The 25,527-nt window shown below is 43.5% G+C and overlaps 1 protein-coding gene across 10 annotated transcripts in view; it reads right to left on the reverse strand.

Moving 5' to 3' along the window:
• Window positions 1-848: 848 nt before the first annotated feature.
• Window positions 849-25,527, reverse strand: part of GIT2 (GIT ArfGAP 2) — a 64,407-nt gene continuing 39,728 nt past the window's right edge. For 2 of the 10 annotated variants that reach the window (XM_025401357.1, XM_025401356.1), the window contains 8 exons: window positions 21,526-21,668; window positions 19,597-19,746; window positions 15,386-15,634; window positions 13,377-13,466; window positions 7,007-7,089; window positions 6,245-6,433; window positions 1,946-2,009; window positions 849-1,424 (listed from right to left, as the gene is read on the reverse strand). In XM_025401357.1, coding sequence (XP_025257142.1) covers window positions 1,212-1,424; window positions 1,946-2,009; window positions 6,245-6,433; window positions 7,007-7,089; window positions 13,377-13,466; window positions 15,386-15,634; window positions 19,597-19,746; window positions 21,526-21,668 — 1,181 coding nt within the window. In that variant the 3' untranslated portion in view covers window positions 849-1,211. Of the gene's footprint in view, window positions 1,425-1,941; window positions 2,010-6,244; window positions 6,434-7,006; window positions 7,090-13,376; window positions 13,467-15,385; window positions 15,635-16,189; window positions 16,982-19,596; window positions 19,747-21,525; window positions 21,669-25,527 lie in introns of those variants that run through there. The other 8 variants (XM_025401362.1, XM_025401361.1, XM_025401360.1 and 5 more) reach the window with 7 other exon arrangements.

Below are 25,527 nucleotides of genomic sequence, written 5' to 3' on the forward strand. Positions count from 1 at the left end.
GTATTTTTAGTAGAGACGGGGTTTCACGTGTTAGCCAGGATGGTCTTGATCTCCTGACCTCGTGATCCGCCCGCCTCGGCCTCTCAAAGTGCTGGGATTACAGGCTTGAGCCACCGCGCCCGGCCGTTGATGTCTAATTTTTAAGTACTCATGAGGTGATGGAGGAGAAACTAACTCAGATGACTACGATACATCTTTCAAGAAGTCCTTAAAGATGACGAAAAATGTGAAGCAACTCATCTGAGAAAACTGTAAGTGGTCAGAGAAGCAAGCTGACTTTTGAATGAAAGGTGCAACACAATGTCAGGGAATAGGTGATTTCTTTTCCCTACAGTTCACGGTAGTGATACCTGAATGGGTGGCACAAAATGAGTTCTGGCGTGTTAGACTGACGCTTCTCTTTGCTGCGGGTTTTGAACAAACTGCCTGGCTTACAGGGATGAGGGAGAGCACCTGACAATGGGTGGTGATGTGCGTGGAGCTCCTACCCTGAACATGGCTTCATGAGATGTCCCGTGGCGGGTCAATGCTTTATCTCATTCCATGGGGCCTTCAAGATGACAAGAAAATATCAAGAGATAGGAGCTTGAGATAACAACATTAAATAACAAAACATTTAGCAGGGTAAAACACTGAGAAGAAATGGATCAATTCATTGTTTCCTCCCAAGAGAGACTGTGACACTAGTTTTAAAAAGTGGCAAAGTTCTTTCTCTACATACATGCTTGGAGATACCCCAAGCTTAGAGATTCTGAGTAGGCCAGGAAATTCACTTATTGCACGATGCTTGGTAGGGAACAAATGATGTTGATTTTTTGTTTTTTAAACTGAACTCTCTCAAGAAAATGTTTTATGAAAAATTTCATTTATAGTTTTAGCCATAGGCAGGGAGTTTTAAGGGATGGAAAAGTTTTCACAAACTTTAGACAATGAAACTATTCTTTTGGATGTATGTGATCAACTCGACAGTTATTGACAACACAACCGAACATCAGAAACTAAACCAGCAAATAGGCACAAAATAAGGCAAGTGGGTTAAATAGTTGAAAATTGGTTAGAAAACATGCAAAAATAATACTGAGTTTTCTTTTAAAAAGTTTTAAACCATCATTAAATGTTTCTTTTTGTAGAAATCTGAAGAGTTCTGTGTCTGAATTTGAAATTGGACTTTATAAAGCCTAGAAAACAGAGGAGGCGGCACCCTGCCCTTGTCAGTTGTTGTTCTCTTTGGTGGTGATGGTGACCAGCTGCTTGGCAGCCTTGGCGATGTCATACGCACACTGGATGACCTGCTGAGTGACCAGCTGGACGTCTGTGGGTGAGCCGGGGTCCCCTGGGAGGGTCTTTTTGCACTCTGACTGCAATCGGTAGGCACTGGACGTCAGTAAACGAAGGGAAGTCCTCACCATGTCAGACTTGGGTTTCTAAAAGGAAAAAGACAACCGTTTACCCTGAACTGCAGGGCAGACATCCAAAACCAGGGGACAAACATTCTTCTAAAGCAAACCAAGCTGCTCCCGGAGTGAAAGGCAGTTTGGTCCTGCCCTTTCTCAATGGGGTGCTTTACACACTCCAAGCATCACAGCCCACAGTGTAAGAGATGCTGAAATATTCTGATTCAAAGGTCAAAGTGCCTGCAGGGTAATTTTAGTAATATGTGGTATTTTGAGGTAGTTTTTGAAAAATATTAATCCATGTGGGTAAAATATTCCAGAAAATCCTATAAATTAAAAAATTTTAAAATTTGCCTTTTAGCACATGACTTGTAGATCCTTGTCTTATTAAATCAGCATTCATGCAGAACAAAAATATTTCAAAGCTCTATACGACTGCATATTTTAAAACTGCATATGCTACAAAAAAGCTAATATAATATACAGGTCATAAAGAATTTCTTGCTGTTCATTTAAAAGGATTTAAACCAAGTGAGTAGCAAGTGACTTACTTTGGGGAATAATGCTGCCATTTCTGTAACAGCTACGTGTATCCTCTCTGAGCAGGGAATATAACTGCAAGAATATTGAAGAAGTTACTCAATGACAGTAAAAATGATTCGGAGGCAAAGAGTACTCAAGTGCTAGGACAGATTGTGTTTATATTCCCTTCATGAAGGGGCTGGTGCTGCAGCCAGCCAGCTGTGCATCCCACACCACCAGAGGGCACATGGTTAGAAAGCAGGACTCCCATTGCTTCCTGAAAGTTCAATCTGCTGAAAAGTCTCCAGGTATGAAATATGGCAACATACACTCCTGATCAGGTAAGGCCATACAACAGTACAGAAGCATAATTCACCCCTCCTCATGTCCACTTCTCATGTGTTTCATCGTCCTGATTTCTAGAAAGAGAAAGGATTTCCATGCAAAAGGCCACAGAAGTGAAAAATAAAGGACTGAAAAAATTCCTTAAAATTAGAACTGGAGCCTCTCAATAGCCGGAACTTCAGGTATGCGCCGCCACGCCTGACTGATTTTGAAATATTTTTTTGTAGAGGAGTCCCACTATGTTGCCCAGCCTTGTCTTGAAGTGATTCTCTTGCCTCAGCCTCCAGAGTGCTGGGGTTACAGGTGTAAGCCACAGTGTCCGGCCCTTTCCCCATTTTTTAAACCATGAAGTTGGCTTCTGAATAGATTGTCATAAGCAACTTATGTACTTCACCTTTGTAATAAATCTAGTTTCAAAACTATCATAATTAAAACTGTTGGTTGGGCATAGTGGCTCACGCCTGTAATCCCAGTATTTTGGGAGGCCGAGGTGGGCAGACCACCTGAGGTCAGGAGTTTGAGACCAGCCTGAACAACATGGTGAAACCCCATCTCTACTAAAAATACAAAAAAATTAGCTGGGCATGGTGGCACATGCCTGTAATTCCACAGTAGGAGGCTGAAGCAGGAGAATCACTTGAACACGGGAGGCAGAGGTTGCAGTGAGCCAAGATCATGTCATTGCACTCCAGCCTAGGGGACAAGAGCGAGACTCCATCTCAAAAAAAAAAAAAAAAAAAAGACTGCCTACATTTTAAATTAAACCATTACATTTCAAGAAAATGTTTATATTATCCAAAAATGCCTTCATGGGAAATCTTGACTTTTACCTTTGTGAACAATTACAATCATAAACCATGTAATAACAAAAGTTCCAACGTATAAGGAGTTAACTTGTAAATATGAAGGGGCAACAACCTATCTGGTCACACAGATTTCAGAAAGAGAAAAAAGCAATGTCCACAGCTGTCACGTGTATCATGCATACTAATAAACTGTGTGTTAATATCACAGTGACTGAGAACTACACTGAAGAGTTTTGTTTTTTTTTTCTTTTTTGATACAGAGTCGCACTCTGTCACTCAGGCTGGAGTGCAGTGGTGCAATCTCGGCTCACTGCAACCTCCGTCTCCCGGATTCAAGCAATTCTCCTGCCTCAGCCTCCTGAGTAGCTGGGATTACAGGCTTGCGCCACCATGCCCGGCTAATTTTTGTATTTTTAGTAGAGATGGGGTTTCACCATGTTGGTCAGGCTGGTCTCCAACTCCTGACCTTATGACCCACCCGCCTCAGCCTCCCAAAGTGTTGGGATTATAGGTGTGAGCCACCGTGCCTGGCCAGTGAAGAGTTTTATATTCTGTTGGTTATGGTTTCATTTTTGAGAAATACGATTCACCCTTTCCTCCTGCTACAGAGAAGGAATCTTTCCTAAGGCCATCTCTCAAAAGCTCACTCATTATGAACTATTTGGGGAAGTCCTCGACAAGACAGAAAAGCAAGCACACCCAGATTAATGAGGAAGCCCTTCTCCTCCTCCTCTAACAGGAGTCCACGTTCACAACTTCATTCACATTGGTATCTTTCCTCAAAAAGGTTTTCGTGCATAGTATGTCATAATCCCTGAATCGTATGTATGTCTGTGTGAGGGCAGGAGTGAGGCTGGAGGCCCAGGAGACCAGACTTCAGGAATGTCAGGGGCTGGGGCTGCTTACATGGATCAAGAAGAGAAAATGAGAAAAAGGCATGGGTTTAATTTGTACAATTCAAGATTATAAATAAAAGCATCTCGGGTATCTAAGTAGCCACAAATTTTAGTATAGCATTGAACAATTTATGAAATATAAATTCTCTAGACCAATTATGGTTTTAAACCAAAAGAATGAGCTAATGATTAAAATCTCTGCATCATTCTCTCATGGTCTTAAAAAAAAAGGAAATCAGATCATGGTATGTGTTGTTGAATGGATTTGTACACTTTAAACAAAGAAAGGAAAAAAAAAAAAGGAACTTCCCAAATTGTACCAAGCACCATATTGCATCTTTGAAGCCAGAAATGGCCTAAGGGCAGATATTTATATTTTTGACAACGACAGCAACATAAGGCAAGCACGTTTTAGTTTGAAATACAAGCACAGCACTTCTGAACTAGAGGAAATGAAAAGCGAAGCACATCGACAAACGGAGTCACAGTGCTTAGGAAGGAAGTGTTATTGAATCATCATTACATTAAACGCTGTCAAAAACTTTGGCCAAGCATGGTGGCTCAAGCCTGTAATCTCAGCACTTTGAGAGGCTGAGGTGGGCAGATCACTTGAGATCAGGAGTTCGAGACCAGCCTGGCCAACATAGTGAAACTGTCTGTACTTAAAATACAAAAAAATTAGCCAGGCATGGTGGTGGGCGCCTGTAATCCCAGCTACTCGGGAGGCTGAGGCAGGAGAATCACTTGAGCCAAGGAGGCAGAGGTTGCAGTGAGTGAGATCATGCCACTGCACTCCAGCCTGGGTGACAGAGTAAGACTCTGTCTCAAAAAAAAAAAAAAAAAAAAAAAAAAAAAAAGGCCTTTGGAAAGCCATGGGACACTGCTTTCTGTAATCAATTATGTCCAAAAGGTGTGGTAAGAAGAGGATGCCTGGGAAAGGAGGAAGAAGCCAAATCATTAGACAGTTGTTATCAAAGGAGGCTAAAAAGTTATGCGGGTTTCTCTTTTTCTCTGAGGAGCTTCCAGCAGTCCCTCCAAAAGACTAACTCTTATCTTTCAATAAACATGGCTTATTCCCCTCTTTCCTAGTGGGAAGTAAGGACACTGGGAGATGTGTGAGCCATATAAAAAAGGAGAAAGGGGAGGTTGACCCAGTAGTGCCAGGACTACAAAAGGGAATACAAAGGCCCAGATGCATGTCTGTGTGGAAGAAGAAAACAGAGAGAAGAGTAAACAGCACAGCATCCCTTCAACACTTTTTTCTCATGCAAGGCATGAAGAAAGTTCTTCACTGAAGTCCTAAACTTTGCTGACCTAATGAAAAGAATGAGATTGTTCTTGGGTTTGACTGAATTCTGCTGGTTTAGCTAATGTTTTATGAGTGTCTACATCCTGCCAACCATGGGAAGCTAGGATGTTACCCCAAGCAGTTTGCAACTCACTGGAAGTTCTTAGAGAATTCACTCTCAAAGAACAAAAGGCTAAGTTGGAGCAAGAGCCATTCCCTTCCTCCGGGTAAGAATTAACCGCCGTGCTTCTGGTCAGAGTAAGCAGCCTCCTCTCTCATGCGCAGGGATGGATTTGGGTGATGATGAGATCAACTTTATTTACTTTGAGACAGAGTTTCGCTCGTGTTGCCCAGGCTGGAGTGCAGTGGCATGATCTTGGTTCACTGCAACCTCTGCCTCCAGGGTTCAAGAAATTATCCTGCCTCAGCTTCCAGAACAGATGGGACTACAGGCACATGCTGCCCACGCTTGGCTAATTTTTGTGTTTTTCGTAGACATAGGGTTTCACCATATTGGTCAGACTGGTCTCAAATTCCTGACCTCAGGTGATCCACCTGCTTCGGCCTCCCAAAGTGCTGGGATTACAGGCGTGAGCCAGTGTGCCCAGCCCAGGATACCTTTTGTGTCAGCAGCCTTGTCCCTAGCCAGGCCAGGGTATAGCTGTGGCCAGAAGCAAGGTGTAAGGTAGCCCCTTTCCCCCTCTACCTAGAATTAGCACTGTCGCCACCCTAACTATGCCACAATCCTATTTCTAGAAGCACTTATTTTCGGAGCTTCATAACAAGATGAAAAAAAAGAAAATACCACGTAAATCAAACAAAACAAACCAAACCAAAATTGACATTGTTCTTAAGCCTATTAATGTAGACTTAGGTTTTCAATGACCTTGAAGTCAGCATGCAAGGAACAGCTGCCATTGGGAATGTGGGCATCATCCCTTTCTGGGCGCATAACACATGCTCTGCCAAAGCAGGGTCTTCAGTCCTGCTTACCTGTCATGTTTATTTTCTTGGGCTGCTCTTAAGAGCTCCTGTATGTTTTTGGTGATCTGTTCAGTCTTCCTGATGACATCTTCGGTACTAGGGAGAGTGGGGCTTGGGGCCACGTGGGGTTCTGCTGTGTCTGGTACCAAGCCATCACCTGGCCACACCATACTTCTTTGCCGTCCCTTTCGGCTTGACCTGTGAACATTAAAGATGCAGTTAAATACAGCAGGTGCTTATTAGCTGCTCCTCTGCTTCTAGGAGCCACTTTGTATGCACCAGCTAAATGCATGAGCAGGCTGGTCTCGTCATTTCCTTTATCCTGTCTAGCAGGAGACTCACGGTAAGGCTCTAAAATGGGCTATTTCACTCTACCATAGGGCTGGAAGTGTTTGCTCTCATGGGAAGGGTGAAGGAGGGGAAAAGGGAGGGAAATACCTGGGGTGGGGAGAGTGTGTGGTTATAAAGCCACTCCCAGGTGAGCCAATTCCTTGGGTACAAATGCGGAATGTAACCTAGTGTTGTCTTCGTGATGAAGTGGGGTAATGACTTTAAACACACTACAGACAGCTAAAGACACATAACATGCTGGTACAAAGAAAAAGACCTTTCAGCAATAATGTGAGATGACAAGACATGCAAACTATGAGCATATACTTGAATATTTTAAGACTTTATGAGTCTGAAAATAGAGAAAAGGGGTGTGTGTGGTGAACTGCTTCTGCTGGCCCTGGGGGCCCCTCCCCTGGCACGCTCATCCTGTGGATGTACCCCATGCCATCTGGCTCCATGTCGTTGGGAGTGTTGTCGTAGTCACTCTCAGGTGTGCTGTTCTGCTTCTCCAGCCTGGATGCCTACAAGAAAGAAGAGGGACCCTCGTAAGTTGGTAACATGAGACCCTTCTCAGGAGTCTTCCCTAGGAACTGTTACCTATTAGGCTATTGGCCTTCACATCCCAAATCTCATTTGGGACAGGGGCCAACTCTCTAGTGAAAATTCAGTAAAAGATGAACATTGGATCCAGAAATGGCCTCTTTCCTTCTTTGCACCATTTTCTTCTTAGCTCAGTGGCTACTCCATAATCACATCCTTGGTACAAACTAACAGACATGCAAGGCAACACACCCTCATTTAGTTCTCAAATTTATAACATAATGAGATGTAGTTAAAATACAGGCAGGGTGTGGTGGCTCATGCCTGTAATCCCTGTATTTTGGGAGGCTGAGGCAGGACGATTGCTTGAGGCTAGGAGTTTGAGACCAGCCTGGGCAACATTAAAACAAAACAAAACAAAAAAAACATAAAAAAAAAACAGCCAGGCATGGTAGCATACACCTGTAGTCCCAGATCCTCAGGAGGCTGAGGGAGGATTGCTTGAGCCCAGGAGTTCAAGATTGTATTGAACCATGATCGCATCACTGTACTCCAGCCTGGGCAACAGAGTAAGACCCTGTCTCAGAAACAAACAAAAAAAATCCCGGCACTTATATGACCACAGACCTTCAGCATTGGAAGTCACCTTCAGATTATCTGACTGAACCCCATATGAGAAAATGAAGGGCCAAAAAAGCTGCGTGGCCCACCAAAGGCCACAAAGTCTGCAGAAAAACAGGACCAAGCACCAGGTCTCCTGCCTCCTGCTACCTCCAATATTTCATGCCTGGGCTCAAATCTACCCCTTAAAATGTAAAGATTCGGTACAACTGTGACAATCAAAAATGGGATATAGATTCAAAAGAGGAATCCTAAAAATGTTTTGAACAAATGCCAGCACTGCTAAACACAGGATCTTCTAGGGTGACGAAATTCGAAGGGGACTTTATTCCTTCAAAGGGAACTATGTTCTGAGTATTTCATGAACGTTATTTTCCCTCAGTATTTATTTCACCCATAATGCTTGAGAATTTCTTTGGAACAGAAATCAGTGGAGGCTAATTTAAAACCTAAACCAATTACCTTATAAAATACAAGTGTGAGCTATTTCTAGCTTTACTCCTTGAATTTCATCCAAGTTAATCAAAACATGTGGCTAAGAGAGTTTTATTGATGCTGCAATAAAATGTGGCTAAGGACACAGATGTAAACTGAGAGCTTTGTTTAAACACATGGAAACCCTATAGCTTTATCCAAAAGAATGGCTACTTTTGAGTAAGTTGGTTTAAGAAGGTCTACATGGCCAGGTGCGGTGGCTCGCACCTGTAATCCCAGCACGTTGGGAGGCCGAGGTGGGCAGATCACTTGAGGCCAGGAGTTTGAGGTTAGCCTGGGCAACATGGTGAAATGTCATCTCTACTAAAACTACAAAAATTAGCCAAGTGTGGTAGTGCACACCTGCAGTTCAGCTACTTGGGAGGCTGAAGTGAGAGGATCTCTTGAGCCTAGGAGGCAGAGGTTGCAGTGAGATGAGATCACACTACTATACTCCAGTCTGGGTGACAGAGCTAGACCCTAACTCAAAAAACAAAACAAAAAAAAAAACAAAAAAACACAAAAAAAACCCCCACAAAACTACGTAAAGCCTGATTGTTGCTCCTTACTGATAACACCTGGTGGGTACAGGCAAGGCAGCTGGACCCATGTGGAGGAGTCCCCCTTATTCACACTACACTTTGTTTGCTATCCCCAAAGACTCTCCTTCTGCTCCCAGGGCACATGTTCTCTTCTCTGTCGGCTGAGTTCTTCCATCCACACCTCCACACATGCTCTGTTTAGTTCCCAGCCACTCAAATACAAGACACTTGCTGTGGGCTCCTAAAATTCACTATGAACTCGTGCATCCTGCAGCCACTCAAATCTATTTGGCAAATGATTAAATGTTGGCTTGGAGCCATATGGGGAGTTTGTAAAGCTAATTTCTGTAGAATCTATAACTTTGGTGATTCCTTTGTTTATATCTCCTACCAATAAGTAGTTCTGCTTCTCTTGCTGCCTTGTTTTGATCTGGCTTTATGAACAGTCAATGAGTTTGGCTCCTAGAAGTCTATACCAGGAAGATCATGGGCAAACACTGTGGTCTTCCAGAGATGAGCTTAGAAAACCAAAAAGAAAGAAAAAAACCCAAAACCCTTCTTATCTTGTCACAGGGAATACCTAACTTTTCTTTTCTTTTTCTTTTTTTTTTTTTGAGGTGGAGTTTCACTCTTGTTGCCTAGGCTGGAGTGCAATGGCGTAATCTCGGCTCACTGCAACCTCTGCCTCCCAGGTTCAAGCAATTCTCCTGCCTCAGCCCCCCGAGTAGCCGGAATTACAGGCATGCGCCACCACACCCAGCTAATTTTGTATTTTTATTAGAGACGGGGTTTCACCATGTTGGTCAGGCTGGTCTCAAACTCCTGACCTCGGTGATCTTCCCGCCTCAGCTCCAAAAGTGCTGGGATTATAGGTGTGAGCCACCGCACCCTGCCAACTTTTTTTTCTTTTCTTTTCTTTTTGAGACAGGGTCTCACTCTGTCGCCTAGGCTAAGTGCAGTGGTACAACCTCAGCTCGCTGCAGCCTTGACCTCCCAAGCTCAAGCGATTCTCCCACCTCAGCTTCCTGAGCAGCTGGGACCACGGGCATGTGCCACCACGCTCGGCTAATTTTGTACTTTTTTGTAGAGACAAGGTCTTACTATGTTGCCCAGCCTAGCCTGATAATCCTGAGCTCAAGTGATCCTCCAAGTTTGGCCTCCCAAAGTGCTGGGATTATAGATGTGAGCCACCACACCTGGCCCCAACTAAATTTTAAGTTTTATTTTGGTTTTTATATATACACCCACACAGAGGTATGTGTGTGTATACATATACACATATATCAATAGATAAAAACTTGCATTTACGTAATTATACTGAAAAATGTGCCCAGAGCTGCTCCAGTGGAAAACAAACTAGAAACAGAATTAAACCCAGAAAATTCTACATATTTATAATGAATCTTTTTTATTTATTTATCTGGAGACAGAGTCTCGTTCTGTTGCCCAGGCTAGAGTGCAGTGGCACGATCCTGGCTCACTGTAACTTCTGCCTCCCAGGTTCAAGCGATTCTCCTGCCTCAGCCTCCCAAGTAGTTGGGAGTATAGGCGCCCACCGCCATGCCTGGCTAATTTTTTGTATTTTAGTAGAGACGGGGTTTCAATGTGTTGCCCAGGATGGTCTTGAACTACTGAGCTCAGGGAATCTACCTGCCTCGGCCTCCCAAAGTGCTAGGATTACAGGCATGAGCCACCACGCCTGGCCTTTATAATGAATCTTTTTGCCTTCCCCGATGAAATGTGATAATTGCAAATCAAATGCATTACCCTCAATGATCAAAAGTACCAAGTTGCATTTAAACATTTTAGAAGAGCAGTGACTCATATACCTAATAAATGCATTCGGTAAATGTTTCTCAAGTATGGAAAACAACATATAGCAGCAACCACCCAGGAAATCAGTTACTTACACGTTAGTTAAGTCCTTCATCGTTGTCAACAAAAGCATATGTACAGAATTTCAGTGTAGCCAGCATTTAATGTATCAAAATTATTATAAACATGCAGAGCCAAAAGCTATTGGTTAAGAGTGCTGCTCTCTCAAAGCTGTTAATAGGAAGGTTACCTTATAGCTGGTGCTGGTTCAATTTATTTAATAGGTTTGCAGTTTTCTCTGAATAAAGACACGCCATAAAAATCTAAACTCATGATGAAGCTGTCAGGAACAATCAGGGTGATCAGTTTAAATGATTTTTGTACAAAACTCCATCTCAGCAAGCAGTCCTTGCAATGATTTTGGAGGCTACCATACAAATTAAAAAACAAAATTTCACAGTAGACAAAAGTGGTTTGACTTACAACATTTCTAATGAGGTATTTAATCACTAACTGTCCTTTAGTTGTATCTGGGCTATTTTAATGAAAACATTACAGTTCAATTTCAGAACTGCTCAGGAGACCTTTTTTTTTTTTTTTTTTTTTTAGACAGTCTCACTTTGTCGTCCAGGCTGGAGTGCAGTGGTACAATCTCGGCTTATTGCAACCTCTGCTTCCCAGGTTCAAGGGATTCTTGATTCTCGTGCCTCAGTCTTCCGAGTATCTGGGATTACAGGCATGTGCCAACCCCCTACTAATTTTTGTATTTTTTAGTAGATACGGGTTTTGCCATGTTGGCCAGGCTGGTCTCAAACTCCTGGGCTCAAGTGATCCACCCACCTTGGCCTCCCAAAGTGCTGGGATTACAGCCACTGCACCCAGCTGAGACTTTAAATCCAATTTATCAAGAATTCTTTTTTTTTTTTTAGTACAATAATTGCTTTTTTTTTTTTGAGACAGGGTCTCACTGTGTTGTCCAGGCTGGAATGCAATCGCAAAATCATGGCTCACTGCAGCCTCGATCTCTCATGGCGGGCTCAAGCGATCCTCCCATCTCAGCCTCCCAAGTACCTGAGACTAAAGGTGTGCATCAACACACCTGGATAATTTTTTATATTTTTTGTAGAGATAGAATTTCACCATGTTGCTGAGGCTGGTCTTGAACTCCTGGGCTCAAGCAGTCCACCCGCCTAGGCCTCCCAAAGTGTGTGAGTCACTGCACTCGGCGAGAATTCTTTTTTTTTTTTTTTTTCTGAGACGGAGTCTTGCTCTGTAGCCCGGGCTGGAGTGCAGTGGCCGGATCTCAGCTCACTGCAAGCTCCGCCTCCCGGGTTTACGCCATTCTCCTGCCTCAGCCTCCCGAGTAGCTGGGACTACAGGCGCCCGCCACCTCGCCCGGCTAGTTTTTTGTATTTTTAGTAGAGACGGGGTTTCACCGTGTTAGCCAGGATGGTCTCGATCTCCTGACCTCGTGATCCGCCCGTCTCGGCCTCCCAAAGTGCTGGGATTACAGGCTTGAGCCACCGCGCCCGGCCCCGAGAATTCTTAATAGACTACTGTGAAAGTGAAGTAAAGAATTCCAAAAGGGTCAGGGCATGGTGGCGCTGCCTGTAGGCCCAGCTACTCAGAAGCCTGAAGTGGGAGGACTGCTTGAGCCCAGGAGTTTGAGGCTGCAGTATGCTATGACCACGCCTGTAAATAGCTACTGTACTACAGACTAGGCAACATAATGAGGCTCTGTCTCTTAAAAAAAAAAAAAACCAATCCTGAAAGGGCCTTGATAATCCATATGCCACTGGAACTAGGAAAGAAAGGCTCTCCATCATTCCTAGGTGTGGAGGGAATGGCAAAGGCCCAGTGCAAACCCCACCTTGCCTGTAAAGGTGGTTCCTTACCCACGGCCACCTTCCTCCTCTTACCTTACATTACCCTTCCATTCAAAAAGAGATGGAGCCAGAACTGGGACATGGATTTTCAAAGCTTGTGCTCTTTCCACGGCTTTCCCAGGTTGCAGTCATGTACCACTCTTTGTGCATGAAAGTATTTTTTAATCGACAGTGCCTTCGGGAGCAGGGGCTGTGCCACCTAAGTCCTTAGTACCCTTTCATTGACTTACCAAAACGCTGTGTATGGAGGAGTTGCTTGATACTTACTGCCTGACTACTCTAAAAGGGGCTTAACTGAATCATGCACTGCTATTGAGACCATAAATTATACACCAGTAGGTGGGGTTTAACCAACCTGTACAAGTGAACAGCTTTAGGCTAACAGCTGCTTGCACAGATCCAATGCCACAAGGTGTTACAATTCTGATTCAAGATGCAGGGACTTGTAAATCTTGGTTTGTCAAGTGTAGTGCTGACATAAAATGTGTCACAGGTTTTAAAAAAAAAAAAGGCATGACATTTTAGTACTTCAGCGAGTCCACATACAGCAGTTTCAATATGACAACTGTAGCCCTGAACAAATTGAACAGATTTGGCCTATTATAATATCTAACCAGCAGCCAGCTAGTTTTCTGGTTGTTTAAAAAGACAGTATGCTCAGAATAAATGCTGTAGGGTGATTTGCAAACTCTGTTAAATATGACGTGAATATGAGCAGTGTGGGGTTAGAGAAAGGTAGGCGCCCTCGATGGGTGAGCGTGCATGTGCGCGAGTGTGCGCCTGATGCACTGTGAGAAACCAGGAGGAAGCGCTGCCTCATGCAGGACGGAAGGGCAGTTAGCGAGGGACAGGAGGGCCAGAGCCCAAGCACAAAGAGCCCAGGAGCACGGCCCCTCCTCCAGAGAGCAGACCATTCAGAATGTACTTAACCCTTCGGGCGCTTTCGTCCCTCGACCAGGAAAGTGTGGAGGGGAAGGAAGGCAGAGATGAAGAGGAGGTCACAAACGCACTCCTCCCGATCTGGAATGGGAAAGAGAAACACACTCGGGAAAATACAAAATAGACCAAAAACCTACCACCTCGCCAGCTTCAGTAAAAGAATCCTGGAACACCACATACTATGTGACGTGAGTGGTGCAATCTCAGTGGCCACCAGTGACAGGACCCCAGAGATGTTTAAACCCTTGGTGAAACACCTCCTGGAAATTACTCTGAATTTAATAAGGCTGCTTTTCCATAAGGGAAATACCTAACATAATTTGTCAAACTTGTCAATAATTTGTTAATGGATACTATGAAATGCGTATTTGTTTTTCAGTCAGGACTGATGTGAGATGAGAAACTATACAAATGATTCTAAGTTGCTATACACTATCAATCTAATTTTTAGTACAGTTATAGTCCTTCTTGATATGATATCTTTATATTCTAATTTTTTTCTAAAATAAGAAAGTACACTGAAAAATAACAAAGGCTGATTTTCCTAAATTTTGTCTTCAGCTATACAAAAATAAGATTCTTAACTTAGGGTGGGCGTGGTAGCTCACACCTGTAATCCTAGCACTTTGGGAGGCTGAGGTGGGCGGATTGCCTGAGCTCAGGAGTTTGAGACCAGCCTGGGCAACATGATGAAGCCCCATTACTACTAAAACACAAAAAAATTAGCCAGGCGCAGGAGCATGTGCCTGTAGTCCCAGCTACTCAGGAGGCTGAGGCAGGAGAACTGCTTGAACCCAGGAGGCAAAGGTTGCAGTGAGCTGAGATTACACCACTGCACTCCAGCCTGGGTGACAGAGCGAGACTCCGTCTCAAAAAAAAAAAAAAGATTCTTAACTTAGTTCAATGGCATTCCCATTACATCAAATTTATCAAATCAACTGCCTTAGAATGTTAAACCCAAATATCTTAAAAATAATTTGAGATGATAGACTCCCAATTATAGTAAAACAATATTGTAATTTTAACACACTGAAAATTGACAAAATTAAACTAGGGTTTAATTTACAAAACCATGTCCTTGCTATGCATCTACCTTGAGAATTTTTTTGGAAACTCCCGTAAAATTTGACTGAAGAAATAATAAACTTTGACACTCAAAAAGACAAATACTACTCTCCAAAAAAGCATACGTGAAAAAGTTTAAATGTCTGTAACATCTTGGCAAAACACATATTTTTATAATAAAGTAATCCAGGATAAATATATTTGAAAATCTCACAACACAGTATGTATCCCAATGCAAAATAAGATTGTAAGAAACCTGCTGCAGAACACAATCTCTGGAATTCAGCGCTTCTAAGACTGATGAAGAGTATTACATTTCCTTTTCTGAGATGACAAAGCCACACTTCCCCCACCACGGGGGAGGAGCAGGATGCAGAAGCGAACCTAGCAGGCATACTGAGCACACATGGAGAGGCTGCAGAGGCCTGGAGCCTTCCAGACTTGCCTGGGTACCTGGGCCACAGACTCAAGGCCACCTGCTTGAGGAGGAGCTGAAAAGCCATCTTGGATTCTAAGGGCTCCAGTCCTTAAAGGGGCACATCCCTGTCTAGCTCCAAGAAGGCGACACTTCCTTCTGAGAGTGACCTTTATGATCTGCTTTTGTTTTTGGAAGTGGGGAAGGAAGGAAGCTTTACCAAAAAAAGTTCCAACACTGGCTGGTTGAGAAATAACCACGGATGTGGGGGAGAAAAAAAGTAGCAGTTCGGGCAAGAGCCAGAATCCCCAACTTGGTTAGGAAACCATCAGCCCATGGCCCTGTGTGCTTGTGGGAACATCGCAAGCATCTGTGGACATGTTAATACAGCAAACACAATGGTAACTCTCTTAGCCCAATTTGGCAAAGCAGAGGTATGGGGACCTGCAGGTTCAGAAGAGGGAACAGAGTAGTCAGGCTGCACAGAGTGAACAGCGGAAGCGCCGGTGGTGTTACTTACGTGTGCGGGGAAGGGCTGGAGTCTCGTCCTGCTCTCTTCAGGGCGGCTCGCTTCTCCCATTGGGAGATACGGTTTCTGACCTGATCCGGTCTCGTACATGGACATGGGCCTACTGCCCCGGGCAGACGGACGTCTCTTTAAGGAAGAGTGGTTGGAAGTGTCTGTGTACTCAGAACCAGTTTGCACCTGATATACATTGGTTGTGGCCTGTTTCCTGAGGTTCGAATTTTCACTCTGGAGTGTTTGAAGCTGAAAGAAATGTTTGGCAGTGGGACTGTGTTTTTTTATAGCAAGCAGAAAAAGCAAACACCAAGTAAATGAATACAACTACCAGCTTTAAACAATAAGGGCAGTAACAGCTAGCGGGGCTGAAAGTAAAAAGCCAATACAAACAAAGACCCTTTCTTCTGGATGGGGTGAAACACAATCAACTCCCTTCATCATGTAAGCAAATTAAATAGCTTCATTTCTGAATGCGGAAAAGTTGTGGTTTGGACTTCCTCAAAACAAAATGTCTAACCGCTTAAAAATTTGTCATGGTGGGCTGGGAAATGTTTGCAGGCAAGCTGTATACTGGATTATTCTAAGGTTGTTTCAAGCAAGAGCTCGAGATCATTAAAACATCATTTAGGTAACTTGCTTTTCAAATGAGCCCCGAGCAATTTGCAAAGGCCAAAAATGACAGCAGACACCATGGAAGCAGCACAAAGATGATGAGGGTTGCTTTGCAAAGCAAGAAAGACAGAAGTTCAGCTTATGAAAAATCAGATCAGCTATTGCTTTCCAAAAAGCCAACAAGAAAAATTATGATCAACAAGTTTTTATTACATAATACTCTTGATATTCCAAACAATTCAGCACTTTGTAAAAAAAAAAAAAAAAAAAAAAAAAAAGAGAAAACTGGATCATGGTAAGTTTGCTATATTAACATATCACAAAGAAAACTGGAAACCTATTATCTATGGAATCGACATCTTCGCATGGATGCTCCACGCAGCACGCTTGCTTCCGTCTGGTGAGTGATCATCTTTCAGCCAGGACTGGAATATTTGGCCTTTCTCTCCTTTGGCTTTGTCACCCAAAAAACACGACCTCAGTGGTGTCAGCTTTGAACATGCTAATCTGCCTGGCACCACCCCATTTTAGAGACTGTCACTTGGAGGCCCTGAACGCTCCTTCCATTCCTCACATGCAGGCTGCTCCATGGTGCTGGATGGATTAGAGTTAAGGGGTCAGCAGGGAATCGTGTTACTCTTTGGCATCTGGCATTTTAAACACCATTCACCACGTCCATTCTGCGCAGGGTCCTTCCCTTCTGGCGCGCCTTCATCTTCCATGGACATTTTATAAGCTGGGTGTGGTGTGAGTTCAGCTGTCTACTCTTTGACAGAGATTGTAAAATCTGACCAAATTCCCACCAGTGCCAAAGTTTAAGTCCACGAGCAACTGTTTGCACCAGAAGATCATTACTTTTTCAGTAGCAAACCCATTCAATGTTAGGAGTTGCTTTAAATTTTTATTTAGAAAGCACCAATCTGTGAAAAATACACCAATAGTAGTTGCTCCTCTTCATTAATTAGCATCTTTTCCAAGCAACTGTTAAATGTGAAAGATCAGATACAAATCATGCTACTTTGTCAACTTTATGTATATTAAAAACTTTACCTAACTTTGAAATAAAATCAATACATCTTTGCTAAATAAACAAATTCTATATACTTTATATTAATCATGCCAAACTGCTGCGAAAGTGTGACTTACTGCCTCTTCCCCAAAAAGACCACTCATTCTGTTTCCTTGAAGAGCAAGCCATTACAGAATGATAGACTGCTTTTATTCCACAAAGGCTGGCAGGGTATAGCTAATATCTGCAATTCCCTTTCCAGGGAAAGAACAGCTGCAAAGTGACAAAGCAGCCCTGAACATTTCTACATTCCAGGATACAGACAGGCATGAAGTGCCTGTTGAAACTACTCATTAGAGAACCCAGGGCCTAGAGTGAAATGGTCAAGGTTCAAGGACTGAGGCGTGTAACTGACACATGTCCCTCAATGGGGCACTGGTGCATCTAATCACGTGTTTGTCTGTGTAAAAAGCCTCTGTGGCAGTATTTTAGTTAAAGCCTTCACATCTGAAACTTTACCCTAACACTTTTCATGCTTGGATTTTGCCTGAATGTGTTCTCATGAGCACAAGTTCTTGGTTTCAATTTTTAAAAAATTTTAGTACTCTGTATTTAGAGAGATGTCCTCACATAAATTTTAACGATGTTTATCTTAATAAGAACCAGGCTACACTTTTTTATTTGGAAGGAGTATAAGGAAAATAAAAAGTTATAGACAATTCAATAGTTTCAGAAATCAGAAGCATTTCTTTTTTTTTTTTTGAGATGGAGTCTCGCTCTGTCGCCCAGGCTGGAGTGCAGTGGCCAGATCTCAGCTCACTGCAAGCTCTGCCTCCCGGGTTCACACCATTCTCCTGCCTCAGCCTCCCAAGTAGCTGGGACTGCAGGCGCCCGCCACCTCGCCCGGCTAGTTATTTTTTTTTTTGTATTTTTTAGTAGAGACGGGGTTTCACCGTGTTAGCCAGGATGGTCTCGATCTCCTGACCTCGTGATTCACCCATCTCGGCTTCCCAAAGTGCTGGGATTACAGGCCTGAGCCACCGCGCCCGGCCCCAATCAAAAGCATTTCTAAGAATTGATGAGATAATCAATAAGCAACAGCAAATAATTTCACTTTGCATTTCTCAAAGAAGCTGAAGACATTTGCTTTCAGAGATAATGAGGCTCTCTCTCTGATTTCCAAAAATACTAAAAGAAGCATTATTAGATTTTAAAAGGTGATGTGCAACAGATTGATTTACAGTGGCAAAATCAGCATGTTTCAGAAATAGTCACCTGGTCAAAATTATTAGTCAATTAATGGGACAAAGTATAATCCATTAAATAAAATATATTCCAAAGAAGGCAGAGAAAGTACAGGTCCTGTATGTAATGACAAAGGGGCTCTTGGTCTGTCTCGTTTACAGCTGCACGGCAGCCCTAGACAGGACTGGGAGACACAGAACAAGTGTCTGTTTGTTTAAGGCTGGCTCATCTTGAGCATTCTTCATTCCCTGCTACTACAGGCATTAGAGTCATGTATTTTAAAAAGTCTCAAAAATGCTCTAGAACTCAAAATCAAAAGGATCCTAGACCAAATCCCAGGCAAAAGTGCACAGCAATTTCCTTCCCTAGTAAGTAGAGGAGCATGGGCCCCTTTTTAGTTCTTCGACCTTCCTTTAGGAAGCAGCACTGAAAAGAGTCCAGGTACACATGGAGTGTACCATGTCCTCAGGTCTTGAAAACGATTTGAAAACCTTACTTCTCAAATGACTGCCTAAATATATAGATCATATATTTCATTTTGTTTCTGGTTAAGTGTCCAAATCTCATTTTAGAACTGAACGATGGGAGTGATACCCACAAAGTCATGGGCAAAATTTGGAATTTTTCAAATGCCCTTACTTAGCCTTCTCACAAAGAGTTGCATACACAATCCCCCTCCTACTAAGGGTATTCCTTGCTACCATCAACCACACTCCTTTCCAGGATGAATATATTCAGACGGTTCTGATTCTGTCAAAAGGTAATGAATGAGAAAACGCTGAGCAAATGAGATTGCTTCTTACCAGTGTGCAGCTCTTGCTATTACAAATGAAATGGTTTTTTCTTATTTTTTGAGAACCTACTCTGTGGCAGGCCCTCCCGTAGGCTCTGGGGATAATCCAAGTTAGTAGTAAACACTGGTAAGCAATAAGGTGGGGATGTGGGATAGGGCTGCCAGGGTGGGAGCAGGGTTTGAATGCTGAGGGCACTCACTGGCTCTGTCTCCATGGTATGATCATCCCTCCCTAGCAATGGGAAGAATCACATCCATGAAGCGCCATCCAGGTTTCCAGGAAGCACAGAATAGTGCAAGGGTTATTCTAAAGGGCACAAATGCTTAAATAGGATGTTAGGTTTCTCCTCCCTGGGGAACTTACTCTGGATATATTTCATTTTAAATATCCAAGTACATCCTGCTTCAAAAAGACAACTTGGCCCAAAGATTTCTAAGGCTGTTACAATAACTGTTTTTCTTCCCTCGGACCACATCACAGTGCCTGAGATTCTTCCTTGTACTATGGGATTAAAGCATCAACCGTCCTGGCATTTATTAACATGTTACCTTTTTCTGCATAATTCTCAGCTCGTCACTCAAGTTGTTATTCACCTTCATTAGCTGCTGTATCTTGGCCTCAGAAGCCACTAGAGCGTTTTTGACCTCCATAAATTCCTGTACAGTGACTGGTCCATCTGATAAATCTGAATCTAGGCTCTAAAAATAAATTGGGGAAAACGTTCACAATCTGAGATGATGAGAACATTAAAGACTAACAGCTCAAGAATTTCAAATTCTGACCAAGCCAGCTGAATTGCAAAGTTAGTCAAACCAAATTAAGGCCTCTGAGAGTAATGTAAAACTAAAACATAAAAAAGTAGGGTCACTATCCTATTTAAAAAATTTGAAAGTCAGTATTTTCCAATAGAACAGGCAGTGGGGCTACACATCTATGCTGACAATGACTGTCTAAGGAGGTCTGTCTTGTCTTGTAAGCCTTTCTCTCGTTCACTCATGTTTTGCTTTTATTCATTCTTTCATTAATTCCTTCATTCCAACATTTTCATTGAACATTAGGCAGTGTTCTAGGTGCTTGGGATATATTAGAAAAGAGACAAAGATTCCTGCTTCCATGGTGTTTATATCCCAACAGCATGAGAGAGTATATATATTGTATGACTGAGGGTGATAAGTGCTGTGGGAAAAGATAAGACAGAGCAGGGTAGGGGACTGCATGTTAAGCGGGTAGCTGGGTTAAGCCTGTGAGTGGGTGAGAGGTGAGCAGAGCCCCGGGAGGTGAGGGAATAAGTCACATGAATCTGGAGGAAGAACATTCCAGCCTGCAGTGGAGCTCAGCCTGCAGGGAGCAGGTGTGTGGGATGGATTGGGCAGGAGGCCAGGCAGTTGATAGAGGGCCTGGTCACAGAGGGTCCCAAAACGACCTCAGCTCTGACTGAGTGAACCAGGTGGCTTCCCGGAAGTCTGCACAGGGGTGTCCCCTGCATCTGCTAATGGCGCCATCTTTCTCGTAGTCATGTGGGCCGGAGAACTCCGAACACATCTCCCATAAGTCTATCTCCCCACTTCAACCTTCCAACTTATTGCCAAGACTTTTCTATTCTACCTTCCTATTCATCTATTCTCAAATGATTGCCAAGCCCCTCTGTGGGTGTGTCCTGGGGGTCAGCAGAGGGTGCACAGCCTGGGGTCCTGCCGCCTTCTCCACTAGCTCACACTCTGGTCCCGAGGTCTCTCCCACCTGCACCATCTTAGCATGGGTCCTGGGGTGGCCTGCGTCAGCTCCAGTTTGGAGCTCTCCCTCCACTCTCTAACCTACCAGAATAGTCCTCCCCAGACATGGCATCCTGGGCTCCGCACTGCCTGTGAGGCCCACGCTCTTCCGCTGGGCGTCATACCCCTCTTGCTGCGGCTTCGAGTCCCACCCTTTTTAGGCTGTCCCTATGCATGACCAGCTTCCCCTTAGATGCCCTGGTTTCACTTTCTTTCTGCCTCCTCCATATGCCCCAATCCCAAGCATCCCTTGAGGCGCATCTTAAGAGCCGTCCTATGACACAGCCCTGCTGATGCTCCCAGCCATAGGTTCTCTCTCTGTTCACTCCCTCAGCCTGTGTGTGCTTCATATGACACACATCACTTTGTGCCTTCTCCTGCAGTTCTCTCTCTCCTAGGCAATGAGACCCTCATAGGAAAGGGATGAAACCTCATTCAGGAGAGTCATATCCAGAGAAGTCACTCAGTAAACACTTGTTGAATGAAAAAAACACACCAGTCACTGCTCACAAGTTTTATAAAGTCTCAACTGCAGCAGGGCTGTGATGCAGGGACAAGGACCCCTATTTTAAAACCATTTAACCTTGTTTCACCTTTGCTTGGCCTGAGCCAGTAACAAACCCAACCTCACTGCACAGCAGCTTTGGCAGGGCTAGCCCTCAGCTGATGCATGCTTGCCCTTCCACAGGACGCACGGCCTCTCACCTTCTGCCGGTTTGCTTTGCTTGCAGTGGTTTCCAAATCTGTGTCTTCGTCTGATGCCACGCTGTCATAGTCGGGCTGGTCATTGTCTTGACTCTCAATGCTGTGCTGGTTATTGATTGTTTTCAGTATGAGCTCCACATTGTCTATCAATAAAAGCAAACAACTTTAATTCAGGCTTAAAACTGCTTTTCTTCCAAAAGCTATGGAGAGGATTTTTTGGTTTAGCCATTTAAAGGACATAAAGGGCTGAATGCTGTGCTCTTGCCTGTAATCCCAGCATTTTAGGAGGCCAAGGAGGAGAAATGCTTGAGGCCAGGAGTTTGAGACCTACTTAGGCAACATAATGAGACTCTATACCTACAAAATAATTTAAAAATTATCCAGGCCTGGTGGTACATGCCTGTAGTCCCAGCTACATAGCTACTCAGGAGGTTAAGACAGGAGGACTGCTTGAGCCGAGGAGATTGAGGCTGCAGTGAACCATGACTGCACCACTGTACTCTAGCCTGGGCATCAGAGTGAGGCCCTATCTCTAAAAGCAAAAACAAAGACAAAAACAAAATACACAAGGACTGAAAGAAAATGACAGAAATGGCAATGTTATATTCACACCAATATAGAGATAACAGAAAAAGTTTTCAACCAGGTGGACAGTTACATAAGAGACTCCAGCATTCCTCATCTACCTGCCAAATATGGGCAAATTAAACAGATGGCTTAGGAAGGAACTGCTCAGATAAAAAGGCAAGATCCCAAGTTTCTAGAGATAGAGCCTAGCTCCAGGTCATGAAGATAAGGCTGTAGGTAATGGAAGATAAACTATAATTTGATTAATACCTATAACATGTTTACAAGGTAATATCAATCAAAACAGAAAGCAACTTGTTAAACTGGAGCCAGAACCTAGGCACTCAAAGAACAGAAACATTGTGCTGGACATGGTGGCTCACACCTGTAATCCCAGCACTTTGGGAGGCCGAGGCGGGTGGATCACAAGGTCACGAGGTCGAAACGATCCTGGCTAACACGGTGAAACCCCGTCTCTACTAAAAATACAAAAAATTAGCCAGGTGTGGTGGCGGGCGCCTGTAGTCCCAGCTACTCGGGAGGCTGAGGCAGAAGAATGGTGTGAACCCACTTGCAGTGAACCAAGATCACACCACTGCACTCCAGCCTGGGCGACAAAGCAAGACTCCATCTCAAAAAACAAAAACAAAAACAAAAAAAATTGGCATTTAGTCAATTACCTGTATCTCAGTGAGACAAACAGATAGAGGAGAATGAATCAAATACACATGTGCATGTTACAAGGAGTGTCTATTCCATAAGGGAGCAGGGATTATTCTATTGGATCTAATACACTTTGAACAAAAGATTTCACAAACTAAAGTCTCTCTGATTTCTTTCAGGTTACTCAAACTCTGACTTCTAATACTGCTTCCCAGAAATGTTGAGGAAACAAAGGATGGATGATATCTGGGTGATGAATTGTGGTTATCTAAAAGGACTAGGTCCCAGCCGGGCACAGGGGCTCACATCTGTAATCCCAGCACTTTGGGAGGCTGAGGCAGATGGATCACTTGAGGTCAGGAGTTTGAGACCAGCCTGGCCAACATGGTGAAACCCCATCCCTACTAAAAATACAAAGATTAGCTGGGCATGGTGGTGGGCATCTGTAATCCCAGCTACTTGGGAGGCTGAGGCAGGAGAATCGCTTGAACCCAGAAGGTGGAGGTTGCAGTGAGCCGAGATTGCACCACTGCACTCCAGCACGGATGACAGAGCGAGAGTCTGTCTTGAAAAATAATAAGTAAAATAAAAGGATAGGTCCTATTTTAACTTTTTAAATGTTTTAAAACACATAAATATAATGATTACAGAAGTAACAGTCAATACATACAATTTAGAAACTAATGAGCAAGTAAGATAAAGTAATCACTTATAGCCATTGTTATTTGTTGATCTATTTTTTTCTAGGTTTTTTTCTGAGCACTTATATCCACACACAGTCAATTTTTGTTATTCTTGGTAGTTATTTTATTTATTTATAAATAAATAAAGTCTCACTCTGTCACCTAGGCTAGAGTGCAGTGGCGTGATCTCAGCTCACTGCAAACTCTGCCTCCCAGGTTCACGCCATTTTCCTGACTCAGCCTCCTGAGTAGCTGGGACTACAAGTGCCCGCTACCACGCCGGGCTAATTTTTTTGTATTTCTTTAGTAGAGATGGGATTTCACCATGTTAGCCAGGAAGGTCTCGATCTCCCGACCTTGTGATCCGCCCGCCTTGGCCTCCCAAAGTGCTGGGATTACAGGCGTGAGCCACTGTGCCCAGCCTCTTCGTAGTTATGTTCTAAAAAGTTGCTGTGAATTGGCCAATATTAAATCAGTGCTCTTGGGGTTATCAATCAATCAATACATAACCTTGTTCTATATGTGTTTCTGTTTAAAGATACCTTATTTAATACATTTTATTGATTCATTAACATTGAACTCATGGCCAACAGCACTATAAATCATGCCTGAATGATGCTTATTTAACACACATTTCTCCATCGGGCACATCACAGCCTTCTTGCACTTAGACACACTAGACAGAGCTTCAGGACTATGCTTGGAGGCCACTTTTTTTCTTTTTTTATTGAGACAGGGTCTTGCTATGTCACCCAGGCTGGAGTGCACTGGCATAATCATAGCTCACTATAGCTTCTAACTCTTGAGCTCAAGTGATCCTCCTGCCTCAGCCTCTTGAGTATGTAGGACTACAGACACATGCCAACACACCTAGGTAATTTTTAAATTTTTTGGTAAAGATGGGGCCTTGCTATGTTGTTCAGACTTGGAGATACTTTTTTTTTTTTTTTTTTTTGAGATGGAGTCTCACTCTGTCGTCCAGGCTGGAGTGCAGTGGTGCGATCTCAGCTCACTGCAACCTCCGCCTCCTGGGTTCAAGCGATTCTCCTGCCTCAGCCTTCTGAGTAGCTGGGATTACAGGCAGACATCACCATGGCTGGCTAATTTTTCTTGTATTTTTAATAGAGACAGAGTTTCACCATGTTGGTCAGGCTAGTCTTGAACTCCTGACCTTGTGATCGGCCCACCTCAGCCTCCCAACATTCTACGATTACAGGCGTGAGTCACTGCGTCTGGTCGAGACACTTTTGAGATAGGGTCACCCATGCTAGAGTGCAGATGTGATCATGGCTCACTGCAGCCTCAACCTCCTGGGCACTCAATCGATCCTGGGCGGGGGTGGGGCATTTTAAAACAGTGAAATGACCAGTGAAAAGCACACAAATATGACTAACATGGCACTAAATAGACCACAGACACTTGTTTATAGCATGAATGCAGAAACAAGAAGTCAAGGAGTCTCCTCCCTGTTCAATCTCAGCTGGAAACATGTGCTTTTGATGACTCAATTTTTTTCTCTGCTCTGTATATTTCTTAGAATGACCTTGAAAATGCTGTATTAATTTTGAGGTCACAAATAAATTTTAGCAAGTAGATGAATTTCTAAATATGGGATGTGCACATGATGATCAATTGTGTATTTATACTTACCTGTGGTATACTCACTTGTACACATATATTTACATAAATATGTTTTCCTTACAAAATTGGGGTTATACAAAACCTTTTAAAAACGTCATTAGTTGGCTAGGCATGGTGGCTCATGCCTGTAATCCCAGCACTTTGGGAGGCTAAGGCAGGCGGATCATGAGGTCAGGAGTTCGAGACCAGCCTGGCCAATATGGTGAAACCCTGTCTCTACTAGTAATACAAAAAAATTAGCTGGGCATGGTCGCGTGCACCTGCAGTCCCAGTTACTCAAGAGACCGAGGCAGGAGAATCGCTTGAATCCAGGAGGCAGAGGTTGCAGTGAGCCAAGACTATGCCACTGCATTCCAGCATGGGCAATAGAGGGAGACTCCGTCTCAAAAAAAAAAAAAAAAGAAAAAAAAAAACTGTTGTTTTTAAGACTAAATTTCACATCTGAAAT

Source organism: Theropithecus gelada, chromosome 11, assembly GCF_003255815.1.
Source record: "Theropithecus gelada isolate Dixy chromosome 11, Tgel_1.0, whole genome shotgun sequence".
Classification (NCBI taxonomy): domain Eukaryota; kingdom Metazoa; phylum Chordata; class Mammalia; order Primates; family Cercopithecidae; genus Theropithecus; species Theropithecus gelada.